General features: G+C 39.6%; 1 protein-coding gene across 1 annotated transcript in view; it reads right to left on the bottom strand.

Moving 5' to 3' along the window:
• Positions 1-21,996, bottom strand: part of COL4A6 (collagen type IV alpha 6 chain) — a 119,599-nt gene that overhangs the window by 29,355 nt on the left and 68,248 nt on the right. The window contains exons 4-16 of the mRNA XM_062006404.1: positions 15,441-15,575; positions 14,453-14,497; positions 8,670-8,786; positions 8,230-8,298; positions 6,779-6,814; positions 6,305-6,367; positions 5,629-5,664; positions 5,475-5,516; positions 4,745-4,837; positions 3,707-3,760; positions 2,302-2,361; positions 1,618-1,662; positions 224-277 (exon numbers count right to left, since the gene is read on the bottom strand). Coding sequence (XP_061862388.1) covers positions 224-277; positions 1,618-1,662; positions 2,302-2,361; positions 3,707-3,760; positions 4,745-4,837; positions 5,475-5,516; positions 5,629-5,664; positions 6,305-6,367; positions 6,779-6,814; positions 8,230-8,298; positions 8,670-8,786; positions 14,453-14,497; positions 15,441-15,575 — 849 coding nt within the window. The remainder of the gene's footprint in view (positions 1-223; positions 278-1,617; positions 1,663-2,301; positions 2,362-3,706; positions 3,761-4,744; positions 4,838-5,474; positions 5,517-5,628; positions 5,665-6,304; positions 6,368-6,778; positions 6,815-8,229; positions 8,299-8,669; positions 8,787-14,452; positions 14,498-15,440; positions 15,576-21,996) is intronic.

The following is a 21,996-nucleotide window of genomic DNA, read 5'->3' as shown; positions in this document are numbered from 1 at the left end:
AGGATAAAGGAGACCTAAGAGACTACACCTACAACTGCAAGTCATGAAGTTACATGAATTAACTTTGTAGAGGTATTAAAATATCCCAGTGTTCACAGTTCTGTAACCCTTTGTTTTGCTCCTTAACAATAAAGTAAACAAGGAACTGAAACATACTGAATATTTATTCATGCAAATATCTTTAAAAAAGCAATGCTTTAGTGTTTTGATGTGAGGAGTTTACCTTCATGCCTTCGACTCCATCAAGCCCTGGATAGCCTGGAACACCTGGATGACCCTGTAAAGTCACACAGGAGAACACTGTTACACAGTCAGACAATAAGATAGTCACAGTATTTATTATCTGAGACATCTGTGGTGCCTGAACTTAAATCACAAATCCAATTAATCATCCTACTGAATATCTGTAGAAGAAACAAAAATAAAACTGTTGGCATCAATTTCTCAGCATTCACAAAATGCTCCTTTAGGCCTCCTTCTGCCATAAAGATGGTAAGAACGTGTGAGCAGGCATGTGGGTGCTCAGACCAGGACACCTTGGAGTTCTCACAGAACCACAGAAATGCTTGTGAAGTGAGAAGTCCAGAACATTATCTTTCTTCCTCATCCCCCACACTTTCCCTTCCACTCTGTTCTCCCACCAATAAATTACTGGCACGAAAACATTTAAAGTCACACTGGGAGATCCAGCATTCTGTTTCCTGGTAGCATTCTCAGGGACAGCAAAATTCCTCTTCTGGGTATGTGCCTACACAAAACTGATTTACTCTTCTCAACCTGGCCCAGTATGGATTACAAATCCCACTGCCACTGCAGACAATATGGCATATTCCGAGAAGTCTGGAGCAGGGAACCATAGCTTTAAGCCTTGGCTGTGATTCTGAAGCCTTGGACAGCTGTCAGCCTGAATCTAGTTCACACATAGTATTGTTGAGAAATTTATCACAAAGAGCTTGTTATTAACAATATAATTTTAATATATAGATAGGAATGAAATGATGTCAGATACCATCACTTTCAGTGTCTCTTGAAAACAACATACACAGCAAACAAAATATACAAAAACATCTCCTCCTCTGGAGGTTTCCAAAGCCTGTCTGGCTGCGTTCCTGTGCAACCTCACCTAGCTCGACCTGTTTTGGCAGGGGGGTTGGACTAGATGGTCCCTTCCAACCCCTACCATTCTGTGATTCTGTGAAAAAAGTGATTGAATTCCAGGCTGCAAAATGAAAATTGTATTTCTGAAAGTTGCTTTCTAGAACAACTTCCATTGCTGCATCTGCAAATGGAAGTGCTTTAACACATTTTCACACACTTGATCACCTGGCCATTTCCACTCTCAAAAGGTGAAAAAGGGGAGAGCTCATTGTTCCAGGAAAGGATGCACAATTTCCTATCTGTGGAGGTGGTCTTCTGAATATGCTGGCATAATTCAAGAGGCAACTAAAGGGAACTAGAGTCTTATATGGACTTTCAGTTAGCTCTTGCTAGTCTAGTAAGGCAGGTGCATTCATCGATCAGAGAACTTGGAGGCACTAGATAAGGAAGTCAGTAGATCTTAAGCAGTTTGATGGCATCTGTAATTGTAAATGCAGTAAAAAATAAAGGAAATTCCACCTTCCTCCCTGGAATCCCATCAGATCCATCCAGTCCCAAAAGACCCTAGAAGAGAAAAAAAACCACATTAACTTTCAGACACTTCATCTTAATCTTGTCTTATTGTATCAGACTCCAAATATCTCAGCATCAAAGAAGAAAAAGGTAAAAACTTTGGAAAAGGAGACAATTTATTGTGCATATGCAGAGCAGAATGCCTTGGTCTTCCTTGTATAGAAGCACGTCTCTGCAGCAACACTGCAGTGGTCTGAAGAATCTATGGCTGGTGTGTGACTGAGCATGCTATTCACTCCCACATTCATTGACTAGTTAGACCAACTTCTGTTGCCAGCTTGCCCATTTCTTCCCAAAATGTCTATCCATGTTTTCTCATGGCTGGTTCTGGCACTGGTTAAAAGCCCCCTGAAAGGCCTCATTATTATCTTCATTTGGAGCTCATGCCAGCTTTGTTTTCTGTGAAGCTTTCAAAAAACCTGGAAAAACACAGGCCCTGCAGTATCCAGGATTGCTTTGTCTGTATCTTTCATCTCACTTTTATTGGTTCTGTTGTCATATGGCGTTGGCTATTACAAGACTTAGTCCTGTGTCTGAGGCTCCTACATGCTTTGGGAATGTTTCTGTTGATGAAAGGCCCATTTCATGTATTTGAGAACAGGCAATGCAGGACTTTGTAAAGTTACCTACCCTGCCACCTGGTAAGCCAGGAACACCTTTTTCTCCTTTCTCTCCAACACCTCCAAAGCCCTGAGGAAAAACGTCAACATTAAATCTGTGATCTGCTTGGAATTGAACAGCACAGCCCTAAGACAAAATAAGCACAAACCCATCTATTCACATACACAGTACAACAGAGGGACAAAGAGAACTGACTGTCTCTGCTGAGACTTTTTTGCCCCAGAAATATCAATCAGGCTTGGCACTATGTACATTATCTTTGTTTCCCGTGACTTCCATTTATTTAAACCATGGCACATCTCTCAGTAGCAAATGCAAGTAACCCCATGATAGTGCTATACAGTACTGCTACTCTATATTGCATTCTAAGTTTAGACATTATTTCCAATATCATTTATTAACTGCTCTCAGAGTACCCCTTTTCATTTCTAAAGCCTAACAATGACACAAAAGTAGCATTTTCACGCTCAGCATTTGGAAATGTTTGGTGGTTTTCCCAGTCAGCAAGAAGTATCAAACCCAGAGACAAACACCAGGATTTAATTTCAGCAAGAGTTACATTAGTTAAGCAATTTTCAGGCTTCAATCTTGAAATATCTTATGGTTGTGGTTAAGTTCACACATATGTTCAGCCCCACCAGCTCCAATGGGCCTCTTGTGATGCATAAAGCTAAACATGCACATAACGGAACACGTCCAGAAAGGCTAATAACAAACTGTACTTCATGCAGATTTTTCTTGCTAAAAACATCTACTAAGAACATCTGTATGTTGAAGAAATTGGCAAACAATTTATGTTTTTAGTCAGAAGTTCCACAAAATATTTATCTTCTAAACCTACCGAAATGATCTGTGTTTACAAAAGGTTATAAGCTGGGAAATAGCTCTCTGGAATCCAGGGATAAATGACTGGTTTTGATACATACAGAGAAGACGCTACACATTCCACAGTTTATGAGCACTAATGTTAAACAGCCCATTTTACAACTGGATTGATACAGACAGATCTGCACGTGCTTTATAACATTAAAGTAAAATAACAAAAAATATGTTTAGACATATTTAAAGGGGAAAAAAAAAGAATTTGAAAAAAAACTATGTCTAGCCCTGTGTGGGACATCAAGAAACACTGCCATCAAGTGTTCATGTACAGGGCATGTCTACTGCAGCTCCTACCTACTGAAATGATGCCTGCTTTGTGAAGTCCACGGTACAACACTATTATCTTTGTATCTCCTGGACCAAAACATATCTGATTACAGTTGCAGGCTTCAAAAAAGTCTTGTGGACAGTTTAATGAGATTTTTTAAGTACTCTGATGCCTAGAAGATCCTGTAAAAACCTAATGAACTATTCACAGGGTGTTAAACCATGTGACTCATACTAGGCATATGCTAAATCTCTCTGTCCTTACCGGCACGCCAGGCAATCCTTTGTCCCCAGGCAGTCCTTGAGGGCCTGGCTCACCCTGACAAGGGAAGAGGTAAGCACAATAAATCACGATGCCCATGAAATCAGGACTTTCCCAAAACACTCATCATGCTGCTGACTCCTACACTAAGGCCTTGTAATTTCTTTGTCAGCAAGCATGCTTGATTTGTGGTATCATGTAAGAGATGTAGCACCTCTCAGCACAGTGTCACTGCATGCAACGGATCATCTGTGATCACTTGCCATGGCTTCAAAGGCCACTCCTTGGCAACTGCTGTCCTCCACCGCTAGAATTCAAACTGGAAGGACTTCACATGATCAGTTAGGGAACTGGAACATGCACAGCTTCCACGGAAAGTGATGAGATAGCACAATGTCTTCATAATCCTTCTTAGAAATTCAAGAGTGAGCCAAAAGGAATGGCTTTTGTTTGAATCTCACCTCGCATGAATGTGACTGCCAAATAAGACAGCACCCCTCATGCAGAGGCTTAGGCAAGCTTAGACTGGGCTGTCAAACCAGGCTACATAGGTCCCAGATTAATTCAGTATGCCTAAACTTCATGCATGTAAGAGAAACTTTAACTCAAGACCCATACAAATTTTGAGCTCAATATGTATCTCAGGACATATAACTCCAGGATAACAAAGGAGAGCAATCTGGTTATGTCAGAGCAGTGTGCATTATAGCCAAAAAAGAGATGCAGCTATATTTTTTTTATTAAATCAATTCAGGTGTTTTGCTCCACTTGATACAATTTCACAGGTCCAAGAGAAATAAACCAGTTTATTTATTTTTAAGATGAATGGTAAGAATCTTTAAATAGTTTTCAAATTTCTCCTTCTGACAGGTAAGGATTCTCCAGTGGTCCACAATGCTCTCAGCCAAGAATATTTTTATTCAATAGCCATCTGGCAGATAACACAAATACAGAAAATGATTTTGCCTCACTGTCCAGTAAAATTTCATTCAGCCTTGAATGATGGAGTATGGGGAGGGTTTGTAAACTGAATTTACAGACCTTTTCTCCTTGTTTCCCTTTTGGAAAGCCCATGAATTCCAGTATTCCAGTGGATGGGGGGGGACCTGGAGGGCCAGGCAGCCCTACATCACCCTGTTGTGAATCAGAAAAGAGCCATTCTAATTATATCCCATGCACAGGAAACCATTCCAAGAAAACTTTGGGGAGAACACAAAAGAAAATAAGACAAGAAACAAGTAGAAATGTAGAATGATGATAACTACTTTAACAGTAGCAGAATCAAATCCTACATTGAGAACTTTGTGAAGCCCAGTGTAAATTCTCACACAGACTGCAGCACACTCATTTAGGATAATGAGGCTATAAATTGCAAATCAGTTGACCCAAAGAACATTATGAAAGTCAAAATAATGAAGTCCATAGAATAATTCAACACAAGAGGTGAGAGTCCAAAGGAACTCAAAGATGGAGATTCAAAAGTTGTCAGAGGACCTCATGTCTCAATAATAATGAAAGCACTCCACTGAACTGAGATTTTTCTCCTTCTCCCTTTTCATGTAGAAATAACTCCTATCCTTTTTTAGTGTACCAATAGACAAGGAACCAGCAAGATTCTTTCATATTTGGACTGTGGCTCAGTCCAAGAAAAGGAAAGAAAAAGGAAGAGACGAAAATGCTAGAATATAGTCACTTTCTAGAAGATGAAGCTATGATAGAACACTAGAATATTATTACATGCTCTTTCCATTACAGAACAAGTTTTTCTTACCTTTTCTCCTTTCTCTCCTTGAAAACCTAATCCCATGTTACCCTAGTAGAGAAAAAAACAACCGCAGCATCACTGTCAGCTCGGACCACAGCACTGATAAAGAAGCCAATAATCAGGTGCATAAAGAAGACAGGAAGGGTAGCTTAGTACTTACTTTTGGACCCGGTGGCCCAGGAGGCCCCACTGGACCCTAAAGATGAAAAAGATTAAGATTTTATTTCCTTTGACCTAATGAGGATGCATACAATTGGAGCAATGCCAGGATCTGTACTGAATTTTCACCTCTTGCTCCCAAAGAAAAAGTAAATGATACACATAATTCTCAAGTCTTCAGATCTGTAATAGACATCGTAGTCCTTTCGTGCTGTGCTTGATGAAAAGCAAACTTCAATTTAAAAGCCACAAACATAGAGTTTGTTTTCACCTCAGCCCAAGGGAAACTATCTTGTCATGTCTTGAAAAAGCAACTCTTCAGTGTATTTAATGATGACAAAGGCTCTGAACATGCAGAGGTCAGCATATTCCCTCTAGTCCTGAGATGAGGAAGTGCTCAGAATAGTGTAATATTTGTAGACAGCACTCTAATGCTTTACTGGAGCCCTCATGCATGATTGTTGCTCTGAACATTGCTCTAGAGAGAAGCCTTCCATCTTGTGATTAGACTAAACCACCTAAGTTTAAGTATTCCATGCCTGAAGTCAGTTGTTCTCAGACCTTTTAGATACACACACACTTTTGCTCATTGTCATGACAAAAATACAGCCAAGGAGAGAAAACTATTGACATCTTGAATTGTTCTGTTAATAAGTGCAACAGTTGAGGTCTCTTACCTGCAAACCTGGCAATCCTATAGGGCCTGCAGAACCTATTGGACCTGGAAAACCTTTTGGGCCCTGAAGAACAGCACAGGACAAATAAAGAATGTGTAGCATCCCATTAAAGATAGAATGAGTCTCAGGACACATTAAGTAATGTCTCCTAATTAAGGATGATAATATAAATACTATAACAATCCATTTCATATTATTAGATGTATTCTGAAAATCAAAGTCACAGAGTTTAATGGTAGAGGGCAGTCTGGTTTCAAAATGGAAAATCAGAAAAGATAACAGCAACTTGTGACTTCCTCTACCATAGCGTGGGTCCACTTGTACCATCACAAAGCTAGATTGCTCATGTCACTGGTATCACACCTGTGAATACATTGCTCACTAACGGTTATCAAGTGTCCTTGAGAGCAATACAGGAAAAATTACCTACTTAATATTCTTTAAAACCATGATTTCCCTAATTAAATAACTTACAGAAATTCCATCCAATCCAGGAAGACCATTTTCTCCCTAAAAATTAAAAATGTAAGAGTAAAAATTACACTACATTATTGCAACAAACTATAAGGAACATGAAGTTTTGCATAAACAGAAATATTTGCTGTTAGTTAATATTAGATCAAGTGCAAATAGGAAACTATTTTGACACCTGTGCTTCCATATTTAAACTGGATAACAGAGAGATTCCAAAACTCCAGAGAAATTCCAACTGTTTTATTTATGGGTAACAAGAGAAACTAACGTGACATGAAAAAAAATGGTGTTATCTGTAAAAACACACTACAAACCCACTACAAAATACATTAAAGCATATCATAATTACATTAAATTATCTGTATTTCCCATCAATACTGGAGTAAATAAAGATCTATTTAACTTTTCTCAATGTATGAGTGTATATAACATAGGTAGAATTTTAGAAGAATTCTTAATTTTGACCAACAAAATCAGTATGAGGAGCCTGATGTGACACAATACATTTCTGACTATTTTCAATGTTTAATGAAGCATGAGGGTGCTAAATATGGCTGAATTCAGTACCACAAGAAGTACTGAATACTCTGTAGATTTATTCTAAATTTAATACTTCTGGCAAAAATCAAGATCATGGCAAGATGATGAGTATTTGTTTCTAGGCACAAAGAACCAAATCTTTTACGTGACCATATTCAAGAACCCATTTATTGGTCTGAACAATAAACTGACATTGATTCTCCATAATTCGTATTTTCTGTACAGAAAACCAAATTACAGATTTGATATAGAGTTTTCAGGGTGAGCTCCTTAATAAATAAAATCCTGACTTCATAGCAGCAGAAGATGGAATACTATGAGTGGGATAGTCATGTATTTAAACCAAGAATATGACCAATTACTTACTAGTACCTCTCAGTACAAAAACCACCAGGAGGCAGCTGAGATCCCACAGTAGAAATCTTAACATGCACTTGGGAGTTTACTGAGCTGTTATTTCAACAGACCTGGCAGATTCAAAGATGTCAGCTACAGGAAAGCTGAGACTCTCTTTTGCTACATCTGCTCTACAAACACATACGTTACCTCATGTAAGTTAGAATAAACTTATAAGAAATTCCTTACACCCATGGTTTGACACCATAAATGAATGGTGCTAGCTCACCAGAAACAAGTGAAGGACCAGCAACTACACTGAACAGTAACAGGATGAGCAATGTCCCTGCTTCCCAGTATGGGATGCAAAGACCAAGCAATTCCAAGTTTGAGAGTATTCTGTGTTACTAATGAAGTTACTATGAGGCCCTTTGCACAGCCCTGCGTTCAGACACACCCAGCATACCTATGTCTAACATCATGAGCAATCTAACCTGCAGCATCAACTCTGCAATCTGTGGGATATCTAAGTTTTCTTAATACTGCATTTTCTCCTATGTGATGACAACTCTTACCTTCATTCCTTTGAGACTGCCTTGAGCAAACACAGGTTCTCCTTTAAGGCCTTTTGGGCCAGGACGACCCTGATTTGGAAAAACAAAAAAAAAGAAAAATAAATTTCTGGAAAATCACTGATTTAGTTTTGAAAGAAGTTATATTCAGCACAATGGAGAAGGCAAACTCCTGTCTCCAGTAAACTGCAAAAGTACCACTGCAGCTTTGTCAGGAAGCTGTGGAATTATGAGAATTTTAGACTTTTGTGGCTTTAGAAAAACAAGGTTCTGCAAAACACTTTCTCTGGTATTTTCCTGTTAATATTAGATTTAATATTAGACTTAGGGTTACTGGGTTATTAGGGTTCTTCTAAGTGCTTGGGAGTTACTTTGCCAAGAATGGCATAAAACCAAGTTCTGGCGTAGTGATTGTAAAACACCACACTCGAGTCGGGACATACAGGCAGCCCTGGTAGGCCAGGAAACCCATCTGCTCCAGAAACACCAGGAGTCCCAATGGTACCATTGCAGCCATCGAGGCCAGGCAGACCTCTAGGTCCAGATTGCCCAGGATGACCCTGTGTAAAAAGGGAAAAAAGAGAAAGGATGCATTATTTCATTAGTAACAATGTCCCAGAATACTGATATCTTCCGAATGGCAACGTAAAACAAAGAAACACACAACTCCCACTCAAGTTCAGTGTATGGCAGATTGCAACAGAACTAGCTGCCTCGGCCAGCATTGCTTATCCTCCCCAAAGTTTGAATCCTAGAACATTGGCTGTATTCATTTAATTACTTTTTTCTCCAAGGGATAATTTTCTGAAGTACATAATTTGTGCATGAGTAGGTCCCAAAAGGGCAATACTCATCCCCCAGCAGTCTGAAATATATGGCATATAACACTGTGAAACAGCACACAGGGGTGCACCTGACACTAGGAATGGAAGTCACTCCTGTGAAAACAAGTGCAGAGGCATGCTCAACAATACTGAGCATTTATAAGTCCAATCTTCTTAAAGTTTCTGTGACTTCTCTTCCTCTCCAGCGTGGGTTCTTTCCTTTAATAGTTCAACAGATGTTGCAGCTCCAGCACTAGGCCATTTGAGAAAACATCTTGTTATATGAAACATAAAACCTTAGGCAAGGCAACTGTGAGAAAGACTTAATTAAGCTAACAGTATGTAAAAGAAAGTATTTGTAATAGTCAATTATTTATCAAGCAGACTAATTGTACCTAATTTTGATTTCACATCCCCTTTGCCCTCTCTATTAATTTGCTCTATTAATTTAACTGGAGTTTATTCAGCATGGTACTGGTGCAAAGGAAATCAAAGTTCCTTTTTACTTTGGTGTCATGAGTATGTGTAGGCAAAACACAGGAAGGCAGAACTGTCAGTCACATTACCCAAGTTTCAAACATCTCCATATTCTATCCTCCTTTTCATAGAAATGAGTTCTGTGGCACTCAAAGACAGTGTTTGGTGGCAGGAAGAAAAATGAAACTCACAGAGATAGTATCAGTAACTGACAGTTCTCTCCATCCCCTCTGTACACCCTGATCTTGACTCATCCCAAAAGTACTTGTGTTTGATCCCAAAGATTTGTCCTTCAGATATGGCATTAAACAAGCTATGACTCACACCAAGAAAGTAAAAAAATAAACATGGATAAAATAGAGACAAAACAGAACATTTAACAGGCCCTTCATGCCTGACACTTAAAATGAAACATATTTGTGTTGCTAAAGGTCTTCCCAGTCCAAGCCAATAGCATATCCTCGCACCAAACTCTATGAGAACTTTGCTGTAATGTAAAGTCTTTTATCTAAGGATCTTAAAATGCCTTGCAAAAATGTGGCAATGCTATAATCTTCATTTTCTGGATGAGAAGCTGGGGGCACACAATAGCAGAGTGACTTTCCCAAGGAATCAGAGCAATTTAGGCCATAATTACTTAAGTACTCAAGCTGATCACTGGCACGTTCCACGGCACACTCCTGCTTGCTCACACCTACCTCTTCCCTGTGCTGCCATAAGCACAGGCAGAACAGGCGAGTTGAAGCAGTAAACTAACACAGCAGAGAAATAATTGTTCTGTTTCTTAATGGGGTAATTTTTTAGTCAGATGAGTTCCTTGGTCCAGCTCACTTGGCAACTGCCTTGACATTTGTGCCAACAAAATGGAGAGAAGGAGAGAGCCCAGAATTGCTCTCTGTCAGTCAATAAGGTGCAAATTGAATGTGTGTAAAGTGTGTCTTCACTAAAGGAACAAGGCAGCTCAGCCAGACAAGTATAAATCTGAGATTAAACAAGGCCTGAGGACATGGAATGAAGTCATGCCAAAGCATTAACACCAGGCACCACTGTGTACTTAGTACCCGTTGCCCTGATGATTCAAGTTTGTTTGTAAAAACACTCACACGTGGTGTGCAAGCAGGAACCTGTTAGGCCTTGGTGAAGCAACAGGAGAAGACTGAAGCACCAATCTATTGCCACTTGTGTTGGTCTCTTAGAAATGATTTCATTCATTTCCCAAAGCTGCAATAAACCAGAGGCAATTCACTCGCCTCCAGCCACATCGCAGGATGTCATAGCCAAGTGCAGCAAGTCTCTAATGGCAGAGGCTGTGACTACAGAGTACTTGATGTTTGGTACCAGGTCTTTTTCTTTGTTTATAGCACGAATAAAACCAGAAGCTGTGTGGGACAAGTGTACATGTATCTGGTTACAACATAAGGTAACCAGCTGCAGGGTGTAGTGAAGCTGAACAGCCAACATCTGCCCTTCAGCACGGGACAACCACAGAGTTAAGCTGCTAAGCCTTTAGTGCTGGCCAAGAGCCAGCCTATGGCAGGCAGCTGACTGGTAGCCCCATGTCTTGGGAAACACTTTGGGTGAGATCTCTCAACTCTTGGACCAACACAGTCTGTCAGCAGCCCAAAGGATTTTGGTATCCTCTTAATATGAGAAGAGTTCACAAAGAGAGGACATAAAATATGCTGACCATAGTGATTTCTTATGCATATATAAATTTGTGGCCCTGTCACTTAATCCCATAGCACCCAAGTCTGTGGTTCTGAGCCAAAGCATGACACAGTCACACACACAAGCATACAGGCTATTGCTGTAGGAAAAAAAAAAACAGGATTTTATAATTTCTAGGTAATCTGTTATCAGAGTTCACAAGGTTTTGATTTCAAAACTTTACCTGAGGTAGTCAATAGCCACAAATGACTTCCTTGAGAGTCATAAAGTTCTGTCATAAATGAATCTTTTTTTCCCAGGGATTTAAAAAACTGATTAAGAGCTGTTTGACCTGAAAAATGGTGGCTAATAGCTTCACTGTTCTCACCTCCTCCAATTCCTCTTTTGACAGATGTGCCAACTGAACACAAGCACCTGTATTGTCTAAGGCAGATGATTTTCACAGGTTTTACTTATGCAGGGCAGGGTGACTAGTTTACAGACCTGAGTTCACACATAAGCTAGAGAGATCGCTTGTGCTCTCTGTTCTCACAAAAGGAGACATTCCCTGTGAGACAGATAAGGAAACTTGAACTGTTCATATGGGCCCTTGCTTTATCTGATTCTTGCTCATACACTAACACCATGATCCCAAGGGGCCTCTTTTCCAAATCAAACAGCACAAAGGCAATCTCAACAGGAGAGCTCAACACATATTTGAAAACAGGGAAAAAAATACAATTAAGGGTGAACACAAAGCTAATTGAATAGGCAGTTTCATGGATTGCCACAGCAAAATGGCCTTTTTACAGCTATCACCAACTGCTTGTAGTTCCTCTAAAACGGTCACAAAATAGAGAACTTTGCCTCTCCACGTAGCTCTAGCTTTTATGGGCTCACTTCTCATAGAAATACTTCCTTTTAGAACTCCTTGGACAGTTCATGTTCCAGTCTTTGCCAGAGATGTCCTTGAATTTTGTCCTATAGGAAAAAAAAATCAACTTCCCCAGTAGGGCCAAGGATTTGTGGGTTTCTTCTACACTGTGACACGAAAGGCCAGCGATGAACAGATGGAGCTGCTGTATTTACTATGTTAAAGGGATTAGTCAGGCCAGCTGCAACAACATCATTTACTTACCACCAGCATTCCCCAAGGGAACTCTGTGGAACACCACCTCCCTTAAGGTCAATAGTGGGATTCCCCTCTGAATCACAGCCCTGCAGTCCTCTGGCCATGACTAAAATTTACCTGCACACACTAACAGAACTGCATACTGCAAAGACTCTCTCTATACTTAGATGTGAATTCTTGCACAGAGAGCGCAATATATTTTTACTTCTCTTTTAGATGTACCGGCATACACATTCTTTCTCCCCCTTTGCTCTGCATTTCACACATCCATATCATATGCATATGTTTCTATACATTGCACAACAAACCGAGGCGACTCCCTTTCCTGAAATGCCACTAGCAAAAGTATAAATATTTTCTCAAGCAGTAGTGGTTGCTATTTTCACCTTAGAATGGAAGTATTTATCTCAATGGCTAGAATGTAAACAGTATTAACTAGTTTCCCTTCCCCTTTTTTCCAACCTGCCACAATGGTGAACACTTTGCTGCTTACAAACAGCAAAATCTGCCTCTTTCCCATTTGCCCACCTGAAGAATACTACAAAGCAGACACAGCAGATCTGTGTATGCTTGCGGGTTTGAATCCTGCCCTCTGTCTCCCCTGCTCTCTCTCCTTGGAATGCTGTTGCTGCCAACTACCTGGCATGACTGTTGCTGTATCTCTGCCTCCCCTCATTGTTGGGAATCCCCTTTCTACAGAGCCTTATCTGAAAAAATACCCTGAGAACAGCACGTTCCCACAGTGTGTTCAATTAAATTAAGTATTATGGGAACAGCTTGTTCTCTTCAGAGCTAGAGAGCTGGCTGGTGGGAAAAGAAAAAACAGCAGCAAGGGAGTAGAGCAGGAGAGAAAACAGGCAAGGATGAGCAAAGGGGAAGAGAAGAACAAGGGCCAGGAAGGAACTGCAATCAAGCAAGCTCCCTTTACAGGGCCAATCGTGCATTTTCAGCCAATCTATCAAAACAATTCAGTTTTTGATAGGAAGTAAGGAAACACAGCTCAACTGTTGGATCTCTTGGCCAGCTGAGGAAGTAGGGAAGATGATAAAGAGTATGAGTGTAGTCCGAAGGCACAAGAATAAAGAAGATGGGAAACATTATCAAGAAAAGAAAGAATTCCAGAAGGGAAAAGCAGGATGAGCTAAACAACGTAGAGAGAGTAAGGAAGTTTGAGGCAACTTCTAAAGTGGGCCCAGCTAAAACTCCCCTGAGGTGAATTGTCTAAGACATCTTTGCAAAAATCACTGGGGAAATTCAGAGCAAAGGAAAGCTAGTCATAACATTCTGGACACATATTTTTTTGCATGGTGAAGGAAACAACGGTCATTAGTATGGTAAAGTTCTAAAGAATGAAAGATACAAGCAAAAAAACCCCCTCTGATGCTCAGGGAAAATGATTACCTATGTTTACCACCTGGAAAACACAGCAATTATCTTTCCTGTCTTATGTTTCTGAAAGGCTCAGAGCTGAACTAGAACTAGCACCTAGTGAAGAAGCAAGGATTCTCTGGAGGGTCTCAGATCTGATCACTATTTTCATTTACGTCCTAGCAAAAGAAGGTTGAAGGAGACCTGGGAACAGTTAACACGTACAAGGTTACTACAAAGTAAAAGGGAACAATCTGCTCTCTGTGTCCATGAGTAGATGAGAATTAGGAGGTTTAAACTGCAGAAAGAAGACTGAGGTTAGGCACTAGCAAAGCCTTTCTAATGGAGAAACAAAGTTTTAAGAATTGATTAGGAAACAAATACTAAAACAGGCCTGAAGCACAGCTGATCATGTCTGTTCGACTAACTGAAGTCCCTTTCAATTTGGTAAGTCTATGATTTTATGATATGGTATTTTCTAGACATGGTGCTTAGAAAACATGGTGCTGAAAGAAAGCTTATCAATGATGCAGTGGATCCCCATGTAGCTCTGGCTCACTTCCTGATACATATCAACTTCTTATCTTCACATAACAGGATCCAAACACCTCTTACAAAACAGCATGGGATCGCCACATAAACTAACAAACACTGTCATTTACCAGAGAGAAGCAAGCACCTGCAAAATACACCATGCATGTGCTAGGACAGTCTCATTGTGCTTACGTACTTTTGGTTGTAACATTTTGATGATTTATATTTACATGTGCAAACTTACTGGGATCCCATTGATGCCTTGAAATCCTGGAACTCCCATTGGGCCCTGCAGAAAAAAAGAGTTATATTTCACTTAAACAATCTGTATATTTCACTTACCTGTGAAATACTTTTCACTCCAGCATTTTCAGTCTTGGACTTCAGCTTTCAAAACTAAAGGAGCAAACTATCTCATGCAGATGCTCTCTGACCGCAGGGGTCAGTGAAGAGAGGAACTGAGCATCTGAGCTTGACTGGATGCCAAATGAGTGTTTCAGGAATGTTTTAATCAGGCAATTTAAAGTAAAAATATAATCTCTTGCTGCACATCTGGGGAAAATGAGATGTCAGGAAAATAAACAATCCAGTTTAAGCTTAACTCTCAGTGTCACGCTTGACCTTTCAGGAGTTCCTAAAGGACTTATGGGTTTTTCTGTCTACACTTGGGCAGCAGCACCCAGAGACATACAGACCACTGTATTAACTGCAACTGCAGACCACCCCTGGCTGAGCTGCAAGTAATTACCATTTTGTTGGTTCAACTGCTCTGCTCTGGATAGTAGCAAACACAGATTGTGGGAGCAGAATATCCAGCCTACACTGGTCTTGCTTTGGAAAGGTAAAGATTATTGCTTCCCCAAGAGATAAAGAGATGGAATCTTATGGCACATTGTTATGGCACATGTATCCATCTTAACAGATGGAAATAGCAGTTCTGGAGTACATACAGGATTTTTTCAGTGGAAGGAGATTGATTCCAATCATTAAAGGCCAGTTCCTATCCTGGGTTTCTGTGTCTTCCAAAATACAGGTTTAATGATTTCAGTGTTATCTGCTAGAATCATGAAAACACCATCACTCATACTGGCACAGGATCCTCTAAAGATACTCGTGAAAAGCTGTTGTGTTCTCACCCCAGGCAGATAGTCCAAGATTATCTTTATTCATTCAAAAATCTCTACAAAACTATAGATCTATTGTAGAGACAGAAAAGTCCCTGAGGAGCCTACCTTGTCACCTTTTTGTCCAGCTGGTCCAGGAGGGCCCACTGCTCCTTTCTCACCTTTTGCTCCTGGCAAACCTTCTGGGCCAGTAAATCCAGGTGCACCTATTGGTCCTTGAAGCCCAATTGGTCCTGGTCGACCCTAACATACAGTTAAAAAAGAAGTCAATATACCATGTTCACAAGCTCTTTTGCAATTACTCTGGCCAACTCAATATTTAATGCAATTTTATATCTCTCGGAGTACCTGGGATATCCTAAAGTTTTTCCAGTACATCCTGAGATAAGGAGCTTTCAGAGGTTATTTCAGGCAAGTCATGGGTAACAGGAAGAAATATTCTCTTTTTCCTGGAAGATTTATTATATATATTATATTTATATTACAGTAGGAAGGGACAGGGGAAGACAACAGTGTTTTGAGATCAAACTGGTTGCTGCTTCTTGAGTTTCACCTACTTCCAAGCTGCCGAGGGCAAAAAGACTTTGCTCATGCTTTAGACCAAGCACAACAAAAAGAAAATACAAGACCCAAGAAGTGCATGAGTCACACGCAGCCCAAAAGCACACTTTAGGGTGTTGAAACGACTATAATGGTTGACCCAGGAATGGGACTGATTCCACCGTGCTCTATTTACCTTGTAGTCGGGGTGCAAATTTTGATTTCTCGAGCACAAAAAGAAGGGTGCAATGACTGAGCATTGCCCGAAGATGGCAGCCTATGCTACAACTGCGGAGACTTAGACGGGAGCGATGAACTTCAATTAATAGTCTGGTGCTTGTTCCTAAAACAAGCCAATGTTCAGAAAGTTTTGCATCTAGGTGCTCTGATTTTTTATTAGCCTCAGAAGCTGCTTCTGGCAGTGGAACGCTTAGTACAGAGTTTTGTGTGAACATTTTCATATTTTTCATGTGTTTCATTTTGAGATCATCTGAAAGACATCAGCAGTTTCAGGTCCCAAAGTATCAGTAGAAAATGGCAGTTTAGGGCTATGTTTTCTCCTGGCAAGAAAGTCAGTGGATTACATGAAATTATTCATGCAAAGAAATCAAGCCTTATGTTGAAAATACAGAATGGAGGAGGAAGTTAAAAAATCACATAAATCCCCCTCCTTTCAACTTTCCTCTACATGTGTGTCCATGGTACTGTGTTTCCCTTCCATTTCCCTAACTCTTTAAAAGAGCAGAAGGAATGTAGCTCCCTGCTGCAAGTGTTTTAGTAATCTCAGCTGGAGACATACAAAGTCCTGACTACATAGTTTGGCAGGTAAAAGACTTTACAGTTAATTTAAAAATGAATGTTTACATGCTAATCATCCAGCAAAGTAAAACAGATTGTAACTGAATAAGAAAATATCTTTTTCCAGGATCATTTTTAGCACTTGTTTAGGCTAAAACATGCTTTTCCACTACTGGAGCAGTTTTCTTTTAAAGTTCAGCAATTTGCCTCTGTCACTCTTTCTGATGCCATTATTTCATCCTGGCCTTTTAACTGAGGTCAAGTGCATGTTTTATATTTCATACCTTTTCTGTCTAGACACTGTCCATACTGTGCACTTCCAGAGGCACAGACTCCCATCTGAAAAGGCTGTTCTGTTGATTATGTTTAGCTTTCTTCACTCTCGGCTAATTATCAATGGAATTCTTTATATTTGGAAGCATATGATCATAAACATTAATCCCCAAATCTTCAGTAGTCCTTGGCAACCGTACACAACAAAGAACTCGCTACAAAAATCACATGCTTTGCTCTCATTTTCAGTGGCAGCTTTAACTTTTTAATTTCCTATAGTCATAAGCTATTAAGAATATTTTAGGTAACATCTAACTTATCAGGCATGAGTTGTGCACTGTTTACCTCAAAATAACACAGCATCAGGCAGATATACTCTAAAAATGGGCATATTACTGTTATAGCCAGCCACCACCCACAAAAGCAACAGCATCCAAAAGTTCACCAAGGTTTCTAAAGAAAACACACTGTGAATTCCGCACTTGTTTGAATTGCTAACACTTCTGTATTCAATTAGCTTGATTGCCTGGTTAATGACAGTGTTTCACACTGACTGGAACTGATAGGATTTAATATTTTAGGAAGCTTTTGTTTTGCTCTGCTGCAGGTCACTTTGAAAAATTTATCTAGACAGTAAAAGCCAGTAACCACATATTTTACTCTTGTTCTGTTTTACAGCTGACAGAAGAATTATACATGCTTCTCCATAATTTCAGGGCCAATAGGTAAAAAGCTCTCTTTTGCCTTAGTGCCCTCTGAGAAAGTTTTTAACAGCACTTTAAGATTTTGTCCAGTGCCTTAGAGTGTCACTACATCATAGACACATGAAGTGCCTCTAATCTCTCTGATAATGTGATTACACCATGATAATCAGGCTCTCAAGAATTTCTACTGTTTCTTTTGAAGTCTGTGTGGATGGAAATCATGTTTTCTATGCTGAAACAAAAGACCTGCCTCCATTGCTAAAAAAACCCATTTTTTTGTCCCTCAGTAGCACTCCCATGAACTGTCCCAAGATAAAAGCATTATAGAGAGCAGGCATGGTGGTGTGCAGGAGCAATTCCAGGACAAAAGCACAATGAAGACTCAGGTTTTACCACAAGCTAAACTTACAGGGTTCAGCCCCAGGTGGAACTACTCTTTGACCTTTGAATGAGTTTACCTTGTGGTGAAAAGTTAAGTGCCTAGGCTTTATTGTGCTTTGGCAACAGGACTGCTCTTACTTATCCAAAGGATAAAAAGAATAAAACATCTCTTAGCAGTGAGGACAAGCTCCAATACAAAATGTGGATTACATCAAACACAAACTACAGTGAATACACAAAGCTCCCTATTCTGAATCTTTATTGTTCAATATATATAGTCTAGTAGCCTGTAGAAAAGCCACTAATAATTAACACAAAAGGTGTAATTTTGGTTCCTGGCTGCAAATCAAATATTTGCAAAAAGAAAAAAAAATACTGAATGCTAGTAACACCAAAACAAGGACAAAGTCTATGAAATTACTGTGACTTGTGAGAGTTTTCTCAAATGCCCACTAGAATGTCATACATTTGAAAACCATGACTTACATTCTCAAATGTATTTCGGCACCAGCCACACGTCACAGGCAGCATTAAATGAGACACCTGTGTCTCTATAATGAACATGATGCTAGTAACAAGTGGCATTATTTCGTGGCATACCATGGCGTGTCCACAGATAGTATCAGGATTTTTACCAAGTTTGTGCACGAGTCATATGCACTTCTGTCACACACTTAGTCATTGCAAACCATGAAACTTACTGAGATGTCTCAGATATTTAGGTTTCTATTCTCCATCTGCGGTAATCAAGAGGAAAAACTGGATGGGACAGGAACCTCCCATTGTTTCTGAATCACCACACTGCAGAATGGCCTGAAAATGTAATCTGATGGCTGTGTCTTTCAAGACAGAGAAAGCTCTGCAACATGTGCCTTCTTCCCTCCACTCTTCCCAGGGCGTCATGAGGATAGGCCAGTATGGTGGGTAATGATAGGGACTCTATACTGGTACACAATCATAGAATGGTAGGGCTGGAAGGGACCTCCAGAAATCATCCAGTCCAACCCCCGTGCAGACGCAGGCTCACCTAGATCAGGTCGCATAGGAACATGTCCAGGTGGGTCTTGAAGACCTCCAATCAAACACATCACAGCTTCTCTGTTGTCCCTACCCCTTTTGCCAACTCTAATATCCCACATAAATTTTCGCCCACTGAAGCAGAGCTGCTACACATAGCACTGCAAATTCCAAACATTCCTTTTTTTCCCATTGCCTGTGTGAGCTTGGAGAATTAAGTGCAAATCTATTTGATTTGTCGCTGTGCAAAGGAGCACGTGTGGCAGTGGTATGGAACCCCTAGACATGCTCCTTATTTCAGGGACAAATAATGATACAAGCGCTTACTTATCTGGGGGGCAGCTCTGCTAGTCTCACGCATTATCAAATACTACCTCAGTGATTCATCATCAAAAAGGGATATTGGAACTCACAAATGAGGTAAGTTTAGCAGGACTAGTAACTAAGCAGAATACTACTGATCAGGTAGGGCAGAACTGATCCCTGCTTTAGTAGTAAACTTGTAAGCTGTTGTATTTCAAGCAACAATGTATTACTATCATTTTTCTAAACGACATTAAGGCCCAGTGTATGAAAAGAGCAACTCAATTTAAAGATGTTCACATTTTCTCAAAATAACATGTAGTTCCTTGAGAATTCAGCTACCACATTTTTAAAAAGGGTCTTATTCATGCTCTCTTCATCCATTATTTCCTCCGTAAACAATGTTTTATTGACATCAAAAAAATTGCAAGTGACAGAGATTTATATAAGCAAATGCTTTGTAGGCTGAAGCATCTTATACTTGGTTGATTACACTGAGGCAAATCAGAGACAACCATAAATCATTATGTCCTTAAAGCAGTACGTTCTCATGTATTGCTCACACTAAGCAAAACATAGCCCAAAACTTTCAAGGAAGATCCACATACCAATTCTGGTGTTGTACAGGACAGCTTGCACAAGCTACTGATCCTTTGAGATGCTCTGTCACACAAGCAAATAGCATCACCCATTTAAATCACAGCCATTCTCTCTGACCAAGGATGTCATGTTACAAAAGCAACTTGTCGTTGCAAGGCAGCGGTGTCCCTTAGTGAGCAGCATGATCTTGGGCTAACCACTTCTACTTTCTACCTCCATTTCTTCCATCCTCCTCTTCAGTTTGCCCTGCCTTTGCTGCAAAATTCTGGCAGCAGTGGTTATCTCTTGCTGGATAGACAGCGCCCAGCACAAGAGAGTCCTGGTCTCAACCGGGGCCCCATAGTTCTACTGTAATAATAATAATTACTGATGAAAAACCCTTCACTATTTCCCTAAATTACAGGTCAGGTATCCAGTGCCCTGCTCACATTCCAGAGTAAGTAATTATTTTTCCTACTGAAAAATGCTTTGTACTTTTAAATAAAACTATTCTTTAGTTTTTCTTCTAAATACTTAGAGAAAGTCTCACTCAAAATGGCTTCTTTATTTCTGTCATAAAATTTACTATTCTTCTACACAGTTTTTTAAGCACACAGCATGAGCTGAATACTCGAAAGTGTAAATATGCACAGAAATCATGGACTGAAAAAAACATTCTGGGCAACAACTCTCCTTTATTCAGCACCTTCCAAAAAATCTCACCTGTTTTTATCCTTTGTTCTCTGCTTTTTTAAGGAAGAATATCAGGGTAATAGGGTTTTTTAATGGTATTTTTAAGAAAAGACACAAATTAATCTTGTACCATGTGAAATTCATTAATATCATAATTCACTGTAGAAGTTTTCTGTTTATGTGAAGCAGCACTTGGCATGCTCACACTGCAGACTGTCAAAGTTGCTCTGGTCATCTCGGGAGCAATCTTTTAATGTAGTAATGAGCAACTGCAAGGCTGTTTCTCATAATAATTTCCAATTTTAGTTCATGAAAATATATTAATTTTCAAAAAATACTTCTGCTGTTTCCACTAAACCTGACTAGACATGACTGCAAGCAGAAAATCTAGGTGATAAAAATGTGTGGGTACACATATAACTCATTTATGGGTTTATACTCTATTTGAAAACTACTTAAAAAGAACATTAATGACATTTGAGTCCATAAACCATTTGCTTCCTGGTTCCTGTACTTCAGTAACATAAATAAATAAACCTTCAATTGCAAATTTATTTATTATCTATATAGTCTATATAAATCTAGAATTATATAAATATAGAACTGCACATAAACCCAGGGCTTTTCTTAAAATCTTTATTTTTAAACTGGATATTTAAATCATATTTAAATCTCTGACAAGTTAGTTAGTTCTTTAGAATGCTCAATTTCCAGTTAAAAACTTCCATGGAACATCCTGATCCAATCAATTCCACATATTTGCTATTTCCATTTATAGCTCATCAAGAGACCACATACTGTTGTCTTTTTCCCCACCACAGACAATGCCAGGAGTGACTCAGTGTTAAATCTGAGTAATTATTTCATTTAATACTTCATAACCTTTAAAAATCCTACTTTAAAAAAAAGAAGAGAATCAAAATGGATGTCTTACATTGCTTCTTTGCTTTGATGTGCTGAAACATCCAAGTTGGATAAGAAAGGAAGAGCATGTGGAAGGGCTCCAGGCCACAGAGAACACAGATAACATGAAAGTAAGTGAAAGTCATTTGTGGGTTGTAACATCTGTGTGAGCTGCCTTGAGTAGGTGACAGCTTTCCTGCACTGTGCTCCAGAGAGAAGGGGATCCATATGTACCACTGAGCCTCACACAGAATGATGGGCACTACAGAAATATAAAAATATTATCCATGGATATTTTTCAAAAGAAAGAACAAGCAGCAGGATTTACGAAGCAAAGCAATGACTTACGTTGTGTTTCAATTGAATGAATAGCTGTTGTAAGAAAATGATGAGTTAAAGCTTATTCTTAAGGAGCTATGCTATATGTCTGAATGACATTTATTTCCCCTCTTCACAATCACCACTCAGAATTA

This window comes from Colius striatus, chromosome 13 (genome assembly GCF_028858725.1).
Source record: "Colius striatus isolate bColStr4 chromosome 13, bColStr4.1.hap1, whole genome shotgun sequence".
Lineage (NCBI taxonomy): Eukaryota > Metazoa > Chordata > Aves > Coliiformes > Coliidae > Colius > Colius striatus.
Note: the sequence above shows the minus strand (reverse complement) of the source record. Positions and strands in the feature narration are given on the sequence as shown.